Genomic DNA, 16500 nt, shown 5'->3' with positions numbered 1-16500 from the left:
TCAAACTTTATTTTATTTTTATTTTTACTATTTTTCAGACACTCTAGGGTACTTTAACCCTAGGTTGTCTGATTTTCCTCTGCATTCATTACAATGTGCTAGTCGCACATTGTAATTTATGGGCTAAAAGGAGACAGCCTCGGGTCTTCGGAAGACCCAAGGCTGTCATGACGACTGATCTCTGCCCCCGATGACTTTACAGGGAGCATCAATCTTTGCCATTTTTTTTAAGCTGCTGGCAGCTTTGCCGGAGGTGATGAACGGGTTGACACCCGTGATTGGTTCAATCTGTGTTACCAGTAAGTGTTTGCTGCAATATGCAGCAAAGACTTACTAGCTATGGAAAGGGCTAAGCCCGTGAACCCTCTCCATGCACCCACACCCGACGTGTGATGTATTATTACGTCACATGTTGGGAAGGGGTTAATAAATGTGGCCCAGTGTGTCTTATCCGTATTTGCAGTGGATTGCTAGGTGACAACCCCCTGCAACTCCTGTTTTTTAATTGGATCCTCAAAAATGGATGAAACAAGGAATACACTTGGGACTTTGGGGCCACACGGCAGTGACATATGGGAAGTACTATTGACAGACGGTCCTAAAAACAGGACAATGGAGATGTTTTTTGAGGCCATGGTCGTGTTCAGGAGGCCTTAATTTGCTTGATGTCCCTATCGTACCAATTCATAATTTTGATTTCATATACAGTCACACTGTGTACACTTTTAGAAATGAATATAAACAGATTCATACCAACCAAACACATGGTAAACATTCAAGAACACATGCGTTTTCAGTCTGTTTATAAACGGTCCAAGAAAGCACTGCGTGACAGCACATGTACTACTTTGATTTCGTTTAGAGGCGCAATGAAAGCACAAAGGGGTATACCATGGCCTGACCCAGTGTCTTGTATTGTTTAAATACAAGACACTAGGCAGTGACGTAACAACAGCCGTAACAGTCATAGCGGTTGCTACGGGGCCCGTGCTGTACATGGGGCCGGGATGGACAGTGATACCAAGTTTGCTTGGTGCCGTTCTCCCAGGCCCCGTCTGCTATGCTGAACGCAGAGCTGCCCACCTGTGCTGCCCTCCTACCAGCCCCAGACTCATGACCCGCCCTCCAGTACGTCCTCCCTGCGGCCATGTATTCCCTCCCATGCACCCGCCGGCACGTACCTCCCTCCTGCCGGTCGACAGGTCCTCCCGACGACCGGTACTTCCACCCACTCGCAAGCTGGCATTATCTCCCTCTCCCACCCACTGGCGGACAGGTGCACTTGCCGGCACTTCCTCCTACCCGCCGGCTGATGCATCCTCCCGCCAGCCGGCACTTCTTTCCACCCGTGGTCAAGTTCCTCCCACCTGCTGGCCAACACGGCCTCTCACCAGCCTGCACTTCCTCTCACCGGCCTGCACTTTCCCCAGCCAACCGGCGGGCCGACGCGTCCTCCCCACTCCCCGGACTACACAGCCTGCTGATCTTGAAGAAGGCAAGACCAGCCCACGAGGACCAAAAAAGCAAGTAATGTTTTCTGGATATATGTGCATATGGTGTGTGTGTGTGTATATGTATATATGTGTATATGGTGTGTGTATGTATATATGTGTATATGGCGTGTGTATGTATATGTATATATGTGTATATGGTGTGTGTGTATGTATATGTATATATGTGTAAATGGTGTGTGTATGTATATGTATATATGTGTAAATGGTGTGTGTATGTATATGTATATATGTGTATATGGTGTGTGTATGTATATATGTGTATATGGTCTGTGTGTGTATGTATATATGTGTATATGGTCTGTGTGTGTATGTATATATGTGTTTATGGTGTGTGTGTATGTATATATATATATGTGTATATGGTGTGTGTGTGTATATATGTGTATATGGTGTGTGTATATATGTGTATATGGTGTGTGTATGTATATATGTGTATATGGTGTGTGTGTGTGTGTGTGTGTGTATGTATATATGTGTATATGGTGTGTGGGTATGTATATGTATATATGTGTATATGGTGTGTGTATATATGTTTATATGGTGTTTGTATGTATATGTATATATGTGTATATGGTGTATGTGTATGTATATATGGGTATATGGTGTGTGTGTGTGTGTGTATGTATATATGTGTTTATGGTGTGTGTGTATGTATATGTATATATGTGTATATGGTGTGTGTGTATGTATATGTATATATGTGTATATGGTGTGTGTATATATGTGTATATGGTGTGTGTATATATGTGTATATGGTGTGTGTGTATATGTATATATGTGTATATGTTGTGTGTATGTAAATGTATATATGTGTATATGGTATGTGTATGTAAATATATCTGTATATAGTATGTGTATGTATACGTATTATATGTGTATATGGTGTGTGTATATGTATATATGTGCATATGGTGTGTGTGTATATATATATATATGTGTATATGGTGTTTGTGTGTATATGTGTGTATATGGTGTTTGTATGTATATGTGTGTATATGTGTATATGGTGTGTATGTATGGACAGTGTGTATATGTGTATATGGTGTGTATGTATGGACAGTATGTATATGTGTATATGGTGTGTATGTATGGACAGTATGTTTGTAGATGCTGTATATACTGTATGTATGTGTATATAGTCTGCATAGAGAATATGCGTGTACTGTAAGTGTATACGAGTATATAAAAATTAGTGCATGAGTTTAAAACTTTGTGTGTGTATATAATACAAATGTATGTACATGAGTGCGTAAATGTGTGATTTTATAAACGCGTCTTTACAAATTTGTACAATTTTTTTTTATATGGGCCCAGGCTCTCCTAGTTACGCCCCTGACACTAGGTGTTGGTTCCCAAAAGTTGTGTTTCCAGTGAAACGCATAAGTGATCAGGTCAAGGCCCGCCTCCGTGCACGGTCATTGCACTTTTAAATTGAATGAAAGCGGTACGTATAACCACCGCACCCTAAGTCTTTATTATAATAATAATATTAAGAGCAAAAATGTTAGTTGTATTTTCTGCACTTTTACTGAATCCCAACTCAAATTTAGATGTTAAACTATGTGGACTTCACATCAGTGACTAGTACATAAGGCTCAACCCTTCTATATAGCTGTCTAGTCTGTTACTAAATATATACATTTTACACATGGAATCAACAATTACAATTAAATATCAAGTCAACTCTATAGAATGAAGAATATTTCTCTTCTTGGCCTCTCAATCCACATCCATCTTTCCTTATGGATTACAGTTCACCAGTCAGACAGTCCCATAGACAAACAGATAATAGATAGATGGATAAGGAAAGGCCACTCACACTAAGCTGATAAAACTGAGGCTGATTTATTGAACACTTAGGTCAGCTTTGAGACCAATCAATAAATCATCTCAGACCTTGTACTACCTTCTCCACCTTCCTCTACTGAGTAATAATTCATCATACAATATACAGAGCCCCCTTTCCAGCTGCTTGATGTATTAAATCCTGCCACTCAATCCCTCCCCCACCAACCTTTCCTAGCTCCTAACAACTATTACATGACCACAGATACAAGTCCTTGAATTCTCCTATATCCCTGTTTAGGGTGCTGCCACCCAACTTTCTTGGACCCCACTTTCTTGGAATAGCAGACCAGACAATGTCAATAAAATGCTAATTGGCTATTAAGTCAAGTATTATTTACAATGGGTGACTATAAGTCAACTGCTCTGAGAAGGATAAGATGAGTCATTTCCACTACATGACTTTTACCGGTTACATTCCATGATTGTGAATAGCAAGTCAGCTTAGATAGGAGGCAACTGGGGATATATGGTGATAGATCACTGCATAACCAGACAGGTCTGTCATTCAGAAGCCTGGGAAAGCTGAGTGAAGCCAAGTAGGAATTAGATGTCATTTTGATTTCTCAGAAACAGGTCCGCCTAAAAAGAAACCGAATCTCAGTGTGGATTTGCTCCTTAAATCATGGACCCTCTCCTCTGATAGTTATTAATACATTGCATGTAATTCCAGAAGCAGCAGCAGTTCTAGTTCATTAGGTTCTGGCTGTCCTCTCGGTGCATGTCAGATCATGCAGTGTCCTAGATTTCCAGCCTAGCAGTGATGAGAGGGTTAATCCCTGGATGAACAGGTGAAAGGGGAGGAGTCTAGTATGATAATAGTAAAGTCTGACGTCAGCAGCTGGGAGCAGTTCCACAGCTCGGAAGAGGGAGAGGTGATTGATACTGGAGAGAGAAGGAGCACAGTCTCCTTTATTATCCTATACGAGGGGGAGAGAGAGAGAGAAGCCAGGAAAGCAACAGCTACTGAGAAGCCACAGGAGACAGCAGGATGCAGCTATTCTTCCTTCTCCTGGGACTGCTATTCTCAGGTAAGTGACAGCACCCATGGACCCTACACAATGCACACACAGGTGAGGATCCTGGATGTAGCCACACAGTGCAGACCCATCTAGTAAGCATTCTGCATAGGGCCATTGATCGCTGTGCCACAGGTTATGTTACACAATGACAACATGTTGTCACAATGTATCCAGGGTTATTATACTCATCTATGTTCTCATTTAGTAACCCGTACAATTGCTTTGCTGTTGATCTATGTGCCCAGGGTGATATTTATTGGTATGGCTGCATTCTCTATGTATCCTGTGTACAGTGCAGTCCTTTCTTCATGGTGTTTGCTTGGCTGCACAATCATTTTACTTTATCAGGTTTCTACCTTAATATGTCCCCTATATAACCTTTCTCCTATCATACTGTAGATGCTATAGGTGCCCCAGCTTGTTAGGGATCCCTATAGAATCTGTAGCAGGACAAGGAAACATGGACTAAGAACAGGAGACTGTGAAAAAGACACTAACTGATCCACACACACCCTAAATATTATAATTTCAGAGTATGAAACTCCTGCAGTATATGTTGACCTTTTACATGTATGGCAATTACATGTACCCCACTTCCTTGTCTTACCTGTAAATACCTAGCAGGCTTTTCTAGGGAAGAATGTATAGTAGGTTGGTTATCGATGATCCTTTTTAGACAAATGATTATTTGTAAATATTTCATATGAAAAGGTTTGGGCCATTTGTTAACCGCCAGGTCTACCCTGAAAATGTTATAAGCAATACTTGCATGCTGCCAAAGGTATGACTGTAACTGCAGGAGGCCTTCATGGGAAATACTCCAGTGGGAAGCATGAAAATGATCAAATGTATAAAATCCAGGGCAATTCACAGAAATTAAGCCATATTTTCAAGGTATATTGTCCAGAAATTACATTCAAAAGTTGAATTATAATGTACCAAGTTCTAGGGTTTTTTGAAGCAGATGGCATCAGGTAATAGGATTGTATGCAGTCAGAAATGAAAAGATAATGCAATAAAAGAGAGGACCCAATAAGCTTTAGAGCCCTATAGTTGGGCTGTCTAGTTTTATATCCTCTATAGCTTCTTGCAGTTTACTGTTCTTCCCTCATTATAACATCTCCACTCTGGATAAAGTGCCTAGTCTGTGCTGTCCTGGAATTCTGGGAATGCATGGGTAATAATTAGAATCGGGGGGAGGGTTGATCTGGGCTGCATCTCCTAGGGGAGCTTATTGTATATGTGAGAGAGAAAAAACTGAGGTCACAGTCCCTTGTATACACTGGGCCTGTCACACCCAACTAGGAAAAGGCTCTCACACTGATTGTTGTGCCCCATCCCCCAGGGCCAGGCACTCTCACCGATACTAGTTATTGAGTTTCTTTGTTGAAAGGAAGTTATTGTGGGGATGCGTCTACTCGAAGGCTTAGATCTCAATGAGAAACCTTTACCTTAATGTTAATGATCCGAGACTGTGTTTCACAATATTTATCATTACCTTGCTACAGTGGAAGCAGGTAACTTTTTAGCCAAGTTCACACATATGAAAGTAAAAGTCGCACTGGCATTTGATAATTTAAAGAAAATCATCTATTAAATGTTCTTTACGTTTGTGACTATTGCATTGCTGAATGCATATAAAAAAATTACATCCACATACATAAAAGCATACTCACTATGACCCCAAACTAACAGTTAGTTTAAACTGAAACTTTGTATTTCCGGTTTGACAGGTAGTAAAACCCCTCCCTGCTTTGCATACAAGTCATATAGACTTGGAAGACCTTATATGTGCAAATTGAATTATGTTACCAAGTGCTTTAAAAGTTTTCTTCGATTTCATTTGTTTACATAGTATTTTAGGGGGCAACTTTAAAGTCCATTCACAGGGTAGCTATCAAATTATTATATAGAAATGCTGCAGGTTCTAAATCCGCATGGAAAATCAACTTCCTCTGCAGATTCTTTTCATGTACCAGATGGATGGGATCAGTATAAATGTCAACAACATTGCTACATTTACACTGCAAAATTAGCAGGTAATATGCATCATGTGAAGACAGCATTATCATTCCAGTTCTTATGTTTCCAATACATTCTAATGTTTACTGTCAAGAGGAAATACATTGCCAATACGTATGTTACAAACATGGTGGCAGGCATATAGGGCCTTTGTGTGCAGGACAGGGCTGATGGGATCATCTTTGGGGAGGTGTTTGAGACCCCATTAAGACTCATATTTAAGAGGGTCTGTACGCATTAAATAAATGTATAAACATCAAATTCATCAAATGTTGAGCACTGTAGCTTGAGGGAATGTTCCTAATACTTTCCTTTAATATGAAGTTTACCAGTACTCTAAATGGGACTTAAAATTCGGCAGACCTGATAAAGATTTTACCCTGTGGTTCAGTAATGGCGTATTACCCCTTGCCATTATAGATTAAATGACTGGTCTGTTAGAGTGTAAGCCACTTGAATGTTATACAGTGAAGATACCAGAGATTTATGACTGTGTGATAAGTCTAGTTGATACAAGAATCTGAACTAAAACAATGGAAAGTACTAAGAAATTACTCTTTCTGTACTTTCATTTTTATCATCTCTAACCTGTTCTAAATGTTCTTGACAAATATTATTTATTGATTTTTAAACTACTGCAAAACCGTTTGAACAAAAAAAACCTGCAAGTGTAAACCTTATTATACAAGAAATTGCCAAGGTTTGGCAGGAATTACAAGAACACAAAGTACTCTTCTGCCATCCGGTCTGCTTTCTTCCTCCTCCGCGCAATGTGTGTATTAAAGACATCACTTAAAAACATGAGTTTGGCTTGGTTGCCATTACTTGTATCACTACTTGCTGACTGTGATAACATCCAATGAGAAGTCATATTACTTCTCCACAGAAGTAGAACTTCTTCATGTTTTTACATAGTTATTTTTTTTTAGTACCATGAATTGGGGCTGGTAACGTCTGCAGCTGGATTTCATTAAGCGTGAATAGGGAAGAGGGCATAATTCTTGTCAGTGATTGGGACATAACTTTTCAATATACATACTGGGACAAATTAACTAGCATCCATTCTACCATGTGAAAACTGTTTGCACATGTATTTAAGAAATGTATGTGCGGTACGTGAATTATTTGTCGCGACTCCACTATTCTTCACACAAACTTCTGCACTGAGATGGGCGTTCTGGTGCTCAGTCAGACCGTGTGCCACATTTAACATGCAAAGTCTGACAGAAGTGTGTTGCACGGCCCATGTTAAAGGTGAATAAAAAAAAAAAAAAAAAAAAAGTTGGTGCACAATGTCGGCACTGTGCAGAGGGCGTCGGATTTATGAATCTGGCACCCCTGCATTATACACTGGCAAACTACACTGTTTTTAGTAAATGTGTCCCACTGTATGTGTAAAGCTTATGCTTCCAATGTAGTTTATATACAGGGGCACATCGATTAACATAAAATCTGTAGTTCCAGCCAGTGTATGATGTCCACCTGACACATAGGAAGACTTCAGTCTCTCGAATGGCAGATGGAAGGCAGGGAGCCCAAGGATAAGTTTTTCATAGGAGCCTAAAGGATTCAAGTTACGTCTTTGTGAATATGAGGACAGACTATTAATGTCAATAATACCTGACAGTATTTTGGACACCATAGACCTCCAGCTGATCAAATAAATAGAGGGCTGTATACTGGCAATAGAGCGTATTGATATTTTCGTAACTTCATTAAATCCTATAATACAGTTTCTTTATAATCAAGAGACTATAAATATCCATTTCAAGCTATCTATCAAGTGGGAATTATAGGTTACATTGTAGACCTATCAGTGTATATTAAGTACACAAATAGTTATTTTGCATTTATGCAAAATAAAGAAGGCTATTGGCTTCAGTGTAGGCTGTCCACAACATGGAGAAAGAAACTGTGTTTCCAGTTCAGCCTGTAAATACCTAGGAGTCTTGTTAGCTTTTAATATGCTGTATCAATCTCCACAGTATATAGAAAACTATGTACCTCCAGTGGCTCAGCAATGCTAACCGAGACAGTGGGGCCTGCTGGCCCAATCATTTTCAACGATGCTTGTATTAACTTGCTCATTGTGCTGCATCTACTTGTACATCATGCCCGATAATAAATAGAAAAGGATCAACATTACCTAGACTGTAAGGTACGTAAATCCGTGGAAACCTCCAGCATAGCCGTTCTGTGTACAGGAAAGGCGAATCTTCCACTGCATGGTGTTTATAATATAGAAGACCATATTCCTCCTATATGTATCCTCCAGTGACTCTATCGTATTTATCTAGTATAACGCTAAATGCTCTAGTACCATCATTGCCCCTTTTATTACTTCAAATCTCTTCTCCTCCACCTCTATCAGTTTTCCTGCCTGTCTACCTCCCCTTTATTTTTTATAGAATTCTGACTACCTGCCCCTGAGTGGTGCATTCCTTCCTCCTATTCATTTATCTTTTTTCTCTTATTACAATTTCATTCCTTTCTTCTCCACGTCTATTTTTGCTCTTGGTTTACGCTCTGTTGCTCCCGGATTTTATTCCTTGTTACAGTCAGCAGTGGAGTTGATATAAAAGAGAAATTCTCTAATGCCAGTGAGAGTTAACCCCACTTGGAAGCAGTTGCTTAGATGAGCGTTTAGTACTTGCATGCTCCCTGCATAACACTAGTGATTATTAAAGAATTATGCATCTGTTTGTGTTTGACCATCTGTATGCACACAGAAAAACAAAACAAGTATTATAAAAGTGGATATATAATACTCTTTACATCTTAGGCAGTCCTATAATGCAAGCCAGTAGTACATCTGCATCTGAAGGGACCACTACCTTGTACCTAGTACATTGTCAACTTTGTTCTTTCCATTACATATGTCTAATTCAAAGATCTAAAAAGAATTATATCAATTTTAATTAGTTTTTTTTCTAAATCAACACGAGTGAAAAGCTTTTTGTTCCCTTTGTAAAAATTTTTTATGGTGCCTTTCATAATGAACTCTTAGGGTGGCTTTTGACTTCTTTGGGTTTTATATACCCCACCTTGGTGGCTATCCCAATTATCTGTCATGCATCATATAATGGCACCCATGCCCATTGCATAAGATCCTTGTCTAAGATTGGTAAACTCAGCAATATAGTTTAAGCTTTTGTTGTGCGGCACTGTTTTTATAGGGTGCTTTATATTTTTTGGCTATGATGGCACAAGTCACCTGAATGGCCTGTGTTTTCTTTTATGCCCTGATTTTAAAAAAGTCTTGCTAAATGAACAGGCTGAAACCTTTTTTCTGAAGCTGCTAGTTGATCCATTTAAAGCTGGACCATCCATAATACAAATTCACCTGGTTATTTGTTTGAAAAAATGGGGCCTGTCTGCACATGGAACATGAAGGGTGATGCAACCGTACAACCTACAAACGTCACATGTCCATTATTTTTAACTGTATACTTCTATACTGCGAGCTTGAATAGAAAGAATGAGGTGATGGAGAATTTAAATGACAGTTTCTGACATTCTGGACACATTATTTGGTTTGCATTTTATTAATGTGTTCACTATAGCATTGGTAATTAAGAGGAACCAAAAGCCAATTTGGAGAAAAGCCATATAATAAATGGCACATGATAACTCTTGAGGGATGTTTAGGTTGTTAACATACCGGTACCTCAGGTGCGCCATGGTGATGCACCTTGGACATGAGAACACACCTGTCTTTGATAATGTAGCTGATGGGCCCTATATTGGCCAACTATGTGCATTATCCATAAAGACCACTGGTAAAGCTCTCCATGGCTATCATAACGCTCACTGTTTGAATACACAATGGCATGGAGCCTTCAAGGAACAAGATCATCTGTTTGCATTGCACATATATAAGAATGTCTAAGTTTACTAGTTACTGTAAATAAATTTGGGTCAAGATGACTTTAGGCTCTAAGAGCAGGGTGATTTGGTGTAATTATATTTTAATTAAAGTCAGTAATTTCAATTTTAACAGGTATGCAGCGAAGGGTGGATAAGAGTGAATAGTCATTACTGATAATTTCCACTGATATAATTCATACGGCAATTTAAAAAAATGCTATCTTAACTATGTTTAGTCATTAGAAATATTCAGCTATGACACAGCATAGGTAGTAGTGACAACTGTTGTGTGAGTGAAGCCTGGTTATGGTAGCGCTATGTAACCCTAAGCTTTGCACACTACAACCTTGATGTAACGTTGGTTGCAAGAAATGGCAGCATCAATGATCTGAAATGCACATTGTTTATTTTCTATTTTTGTATTTATTTCTATGTTAACACAATGGTCTTTGATATTTTCCAACCTTTGGCAGCAGTTGAAAAAGTAAAGCTATGTCTCTTGGGTTTCGTAGTTTTTGCATTAAAAGGTTTAGTATGACAACAACTGAAATACTTTATTAGGATCTAGTCCATTGGACGTAGATTTGACCTATCAAAGAAGGAGCAACTGATCCTATGTGCACCAAATTACTTTTAATCAATATTCAATACAGCAAAGAGTTTAATTCACATAAGTGTCTGTATTGTTGCTAAAAACCTGGAATTTGATAGATACTATTGATTTAATGGATTTCTAAAGCATTTCTGATATTGTTTACACAAGTATATTCCCATGCTGTCTAGGCCGTTGTTACTGCAATATCATACAGAAGGGTTAGAGTGCCCCTTGTTTATCATGCTTGATTTTTCATGGGAAATTTCTTTTAAAACGCCATACCCAAAATTCTTGTGTTGGCCCCTAAGGCTTGATATGTAAGTAAATCTATAAGGGGAGTTGCCCAGATATACCAAAGTGCTACACTTGTGCTTAGGTTGTGTCTGGTATAACAGCTCAGCTCTATTGAAGTTATTGAGGTTAAGCTACATATGATGACATAATCCATGATTTTCTAATCTTTGACAATGTCTTTCAATCTTGCATTCAAAATCTAGTACAAACTTAAAGGGGTATTCTCATCTGGGCATTTAATTTACCTGCCATATGCCAAAATTTCTCCAATTGGATGTTATTTTAAAAAAAATGTACCCGTGGGAAGATAATTTCCTATAAATCTAGCCATTTTGTCCTTTAAGAAATTGTTGTCCATGGATATGACCATCTCTGCTGGAGTGATTGCACAAGAAACAACATGGCCATGCAGACATCTGCAGAAACAAGAGCGGTCCTATGGTAAAGAATGCTGAATCCAGGTGGTTAGGCCGGAAATGATAGTACATGTCTTGCCAGGGTGCAGGTTGGTTGGACAGTCCTGTTTCTAAGGGACAACATGGCTACATTTATTGGAAATTATCTTCCCACAAGCAATTTATTTTTATTTAAATTAAATGTGAATGCCCAGCTGGAAACACCCCTTTAAAGAAGCTTAAGCTATTTTTTTTTTTTTTATACCAAAATGAGTCTTTGGTATACAGGTTTACACGTGGACAACTTGTGTGAAATGTTAAAGAAAATGTAGATGGTTTGTATGAACTGTCTTGAGAAAACCAAGATGCATAAGACCTAAGGACCTAAACATATGTTGTTTTGTTAGCATCAATGATTCTCAGTTCAGCCATGTCCAGCCTCTGTTTACCTTGTTCGTCATTCCATGAACAAAGGAGAAGATGAAGCCTTTCAATGGTATAAGCCAGACAATGCCATGTTGCCCAGTGACCATTATTCTATGCCCATTCTATAATCTTCTGTAGGTGTATAAAAATCATATGGTTTATCTGGATCTCACCCTTGGCAAATGTCTTTTTTGTATTGGGGGCTTTTAGAACATTCTAGTCTATCTGGTCCAACAAACCTAAAGGAACAATCATGACCTATTGAAGTTTATGAATTTCAGCTTTACCTCCTTAGTTGTATTTATTCAAGAAGTACCAGGACTTTGGTATGTGCTGTTTATAATGCCTTTTAAGACTGTTCCTTGGTGGTCCTCCAGAGCTTTAAATATAAGATTTTATGTGACAAGTTAGAGTACACAGTTTTTTTTCTTTTTTGTCTTCGGGGTAGCTTAGCACAGTATATCTTTGTTACTTTTGGGGGAGGGCCAGAGGCTTGTGTTGCTATTGATAAGTGCTTGACTTGTACCTAGGCTTGGTGAAGCTTTCTTTGTGTTCCCTTTTATTTCAGACTGCAGTTTCGGTGGTTACACATAATTGTTGGGTAGTAACTGCAGGGATTTTGGCTGTGTCAGAGACAGGTCATAGCGGTTTATATGGCTGCATAATAGTTACCGGCAGTGACTTTTATGAGTATTTCTGTGTCTGTGCTGTTTATATTTTAGAATGACTGTGGCTTTATGACTTGGTATATTGAAAAAATGTTAACAATGTAAATAGCACAAGCCATTAGTGTAATTGGAGCAGTATTAGGGAGGGAGGTGAGTATTTCATGCGGTGACTTATATATCCTATATCCTATGTTTCATAGAGGCAGCCCTGCAATGGGGTCCTAGCCTGTTACCCTTTATCATGGGCTGCATGCATCTGTGGAGCAGTTGTATACAGTGTACTGCAAAAGCCGTAGAGCCACAGGACTGAGACTGTGGTGTTGAGGGCTGAACCTTTCACTCGCCACACCACTGCAATGCTGGTAAACGGGGAAGTGGGAAAAGGTGAATACATCATTCTGTATATCCATTCTCCTGTGTTAGAAATACGTGCAGGAAGGGAAGCAAAAAGGTCCTGAATGTGAGTGGGAGTATAACCACATAGCAGTTGTAACACCCTGTGGAATATGTTGGCGCTATGTTAATAAATGTGAATATATAAAAATACATGACATATTTTTCTCAGTTTTTTACTATGACGGTGATGGATGGCGGTATGATCCAGATTTCGGAATTATACTTAATATAGTCTCCACCGAAAATAGCATACGGTAATTTGTTATGACTTGGACTTCATAAATGGACCTGTTTCTCTTTTCCCCCTTTCACCTTAGACCAGCATGGATTACCTGTACAATGTATTCTGTCTATCAGTGCTGAATTTAGTTCTAACAACCAATTATGGGAAAAATAATATGATTTAATTGCAAATGTTGGATATATTATTATGGTTTATTCTATATGATTTCTGTTTATCCCCAAATTTAACAGTTAAAAGCAGCAGCTAATGTCAGACACTGTACAAAAGGGATCATTGTGTTCTCTGAATGGCATTGTCGGCCTGGGCTTTCTTTTGTGCGGCAGGTAGACATGTAGGCCACAGCTACTAGGTTTTTCTTTCTATAAATAGCTTTCTAGTACTGTAGTGCTGTGTGTTTCCATGGCCATTCTTGTCATCTAGAGGTCTGTGCTAGAGAAAAGAATGAGCATGTTAATATTCTACAGGTGTCAGCCTGGCAGAGAGAAGCCGTAAGTGAAAAGCAATATGTAGCCCTGTGTTTCAGGGATGCTTGCTCCCCTGCAGTCATTAGTAGACCTGTGTTTTCTGTAGCCATGTGTTTGAGGGAGGGGGGGGCTTGCCCCTCCACAGACATTATTATTATTATTATTTATTGCTATTTGCATACCCTACAAGTCAAGAATTTTAGTTTCATGTTTTGGCCTGATGTCTATAAGCTTTAAGTTACACATCTGGAAAGGAGCCAGGTAGACAACAAGCCCAGGAATTGTGGGGACCAAAACCTGACATTTTGATAGAACTTTTATTACACAAATATCTTCTAATATGTATATCTGCAAAGCTGAGCTTTCATTGGTTTCCATCAGCAATTAAAAAAATTGCCTCTGATAATTCTCCCCCATAGGTGAGGTAATTTTTCCTTCTGCCAATCATAATTTTTATCTGCCATACAAGTGAGAGACTATAGTGGCCACTGTATTGCTGATCCTCCGTGTACAGAGCCTTCTTGTGGTGCTGGTTCCTACAGTTTTCCCATTTGACAGATACAATCATCAGTGGCATAACTAGAAGCTGATGGGCCCCAGTGCAAAGTCTGTGCTAGGGCCCTGACTATAATGTATGATTTATAGTAATAGTCTTCTCATATGGGAAAGATGGATAACAATAAGGCCTCATGCATCTGATGGCACATGGCCCTATGTATTTCTATGGATTCACCCACATGGCCATGGACGTTCCAATGGGCCATCCTCAGTCAACAAAAAGACCACAATGGCCATGATGATGTTAACTCTGGAAGTTACTAATCCCCCTCTCCTTCCCTCCTAAATTCCTTGTGCTGGTAATTTTTTTTTCTGCACAATATATCATCTTATTTTGGTAAAGTTTTTATATTTTATTTAGTAATTTCTAGAAGCAATATGCCTGGTAGATATTTTAGGAATGAAGCTTTGGTTAGTATATTCCGCTTCATAACTGAGCTAAAAGAATGTATGTTCCTGATGGACTGCTTGCCAGCATTCCTGACTACACCTACAGAGTGATCTGTGGTGTGTTTACATAGCAACTTTATCTTATGCCACATAAGGATTTCAAAGCCTTTGACAGGAACCAGATGTTAGAGGTAGAATTGGACGTAGAACTTAACCAGAGGGTTTCAGACTTTTTATCATACTATTGAGCCTCCCTCAGGTGTGGTGTGTGGTTTTTTTTAAATCTTTCTTTTCTTTATAATAAAGATTGATGAAAAACTATACAGTGTTTTGAAGTATTATATTTGATGCGATATAAATCTTCAGTGTTAACCGTACCAGTAGCCAGATAACAAACAAGTTGACCGTGCTAATAAGATATGTTTACTGATTGGAAATTCCACAGAAGCCCACAAAGATTCTAACCATAGTCCAGAATGACTCAGTCACTGAGATTGTGTATGATTTTATCTTATTGGGAAACAATTATAACTTATATTGTGATTAAATTAACAAATACATCCAAGTGCCTGATTATGAAAACTGTTAGTTTCTCATAAGAGGAAACTTCACAAACAATCGGGTAAATTTCTATGGAGTTGTCCCAACAATGCTTCCACCCACAATAATCGTACTGGATTAAGGACATGTGATACATGTGTATGTATTGTATGTCCTTATAGCCCACTCCTTTTAACCACAAGAGGTTATATAGTAATACCAACCCCACCTTTTCACTGCCTCTTCATTTGCAAATACCTGCCCGATGTGTCTGTTTTCAGCTTCTCAGATCCTCCATATTTACATGAACAATTACACTCATCATGCAGTAGATGACACATTTTGTAACATGCTCATCATTTTCAGTTATTCTGAGCATAGGGGAAGTGTTCTTGTGAATTCTTTCCAGCACTTGCATCTTGCTATTATCATATGAATAGAAAAATATACATCAAATTCTGTAATGTATGCAGCATGGAGGGATCATGTTACACAGATGTTTTTTATTTCTTACACAAATTGCACATATTTGAAGATGAATGATGTATTTATGTTTTGAATCATGTATAGCTCTTTGGCCATATTGCTTTTTGGCTACCTAGTACCATTTTACATTTTAAATCTTTTAATACCTGGTAATAGTTGCAATATCCAACTTTCCAAGGATCCAGATTCGTTAATTTATGTGGTTATATCCTTGTTTCTCAGCAGCTGGAAAGAGACAATTTACAGATCGTTGCTACAAAACTCTAGTGACCTTTGTTAGTAGAGATACTGGTAGTCCATGGATTGCAGGCTCTGCATCTGCTAATTGGACTGGGCACTTAGGATGGTATAAGACCTGATCCATGTCTCTGCTATATAAACAATTCTGGGGTGCATCAATGTTTTGGAATGCATGAACTCATGGTGGACACCACAGAATAGAAGTCTGTTTAGTCATCTGGGCCTTTGGTCAGTGACTGATTGCAGTCAGAGCATTAAGAGATTTGCACATTGATTGTACTTGAGTGATGGGCTAAAAGATAAATGGCAGAGAAAGTGAATGCTGGGAAAACAGACCAAAATGGAGATCTACATGTTTTTTTTTCTTTGTCCCAAAGTACAAATAAAGACCCAGAGAGATCTATAACCTAGATGGACTGTGGCTGAAATTTTTGACTACATACATTTCACAACAATCCTGTTCTGCTTTCATAGGATCCAGCCATGTGTTGCAGGTAGACGAAATTCCAGCAGACAAAGAGACTCAACCAAGTT

General features: G+C 38.8%; 1 protein-coding gene across 3 annotated transcripts in view; it reads left to right on the top strand.

Annotated features, from left to right (window-relative positions):
* Positions 1 to 1266: 1266 nt before the first annotated feature.
* NECTIN2 (nectin cell adhesion molecule 2) overlaps positions 1267 to 16500 on the top strand; it is a 62852-nt gene continuing 47618 nt past the window's right edge. Inside the window, exon 1 of one of the 3 annotated variants that reach the window (XM_072110394.1) lies at positions 1267 to 1523. In XM_072110394.1, the coding sequence (XP_071966495.1) occupies positions 1313 to 1523 (211 nt within the window). In that variant the 5' untranslated portion in view covers positions 1267 to 1312. Of the gene's footprint in view, positions 1524 to 4078; positions 4391 to 16500 lie in introns of those variants that run through there. The other 2 variants (XM_072110396.1, XM_072110397.1) reach the window with 2 other exon arrangements.

The sequence above is a fragment of the Engystomops pustulosus genome, chromosome 6 (genome assembly GCF_040894005.1).
Source record: "Engystomops pustulosus chromosome 6, aEngPut4.maternal, whole genome shotgun sequence".
NCBI classification, from domain to species: Eukaryota; Metazoa; Chordata; class Amphibia; order Anura; family Leptodactylidae; genus Engystomops; species Engystomops pustulosus.
Note: the sequence above shows the minus strand (reverse complement) of the source record. Positions and strands in the feature narration are given on the sequence as shown.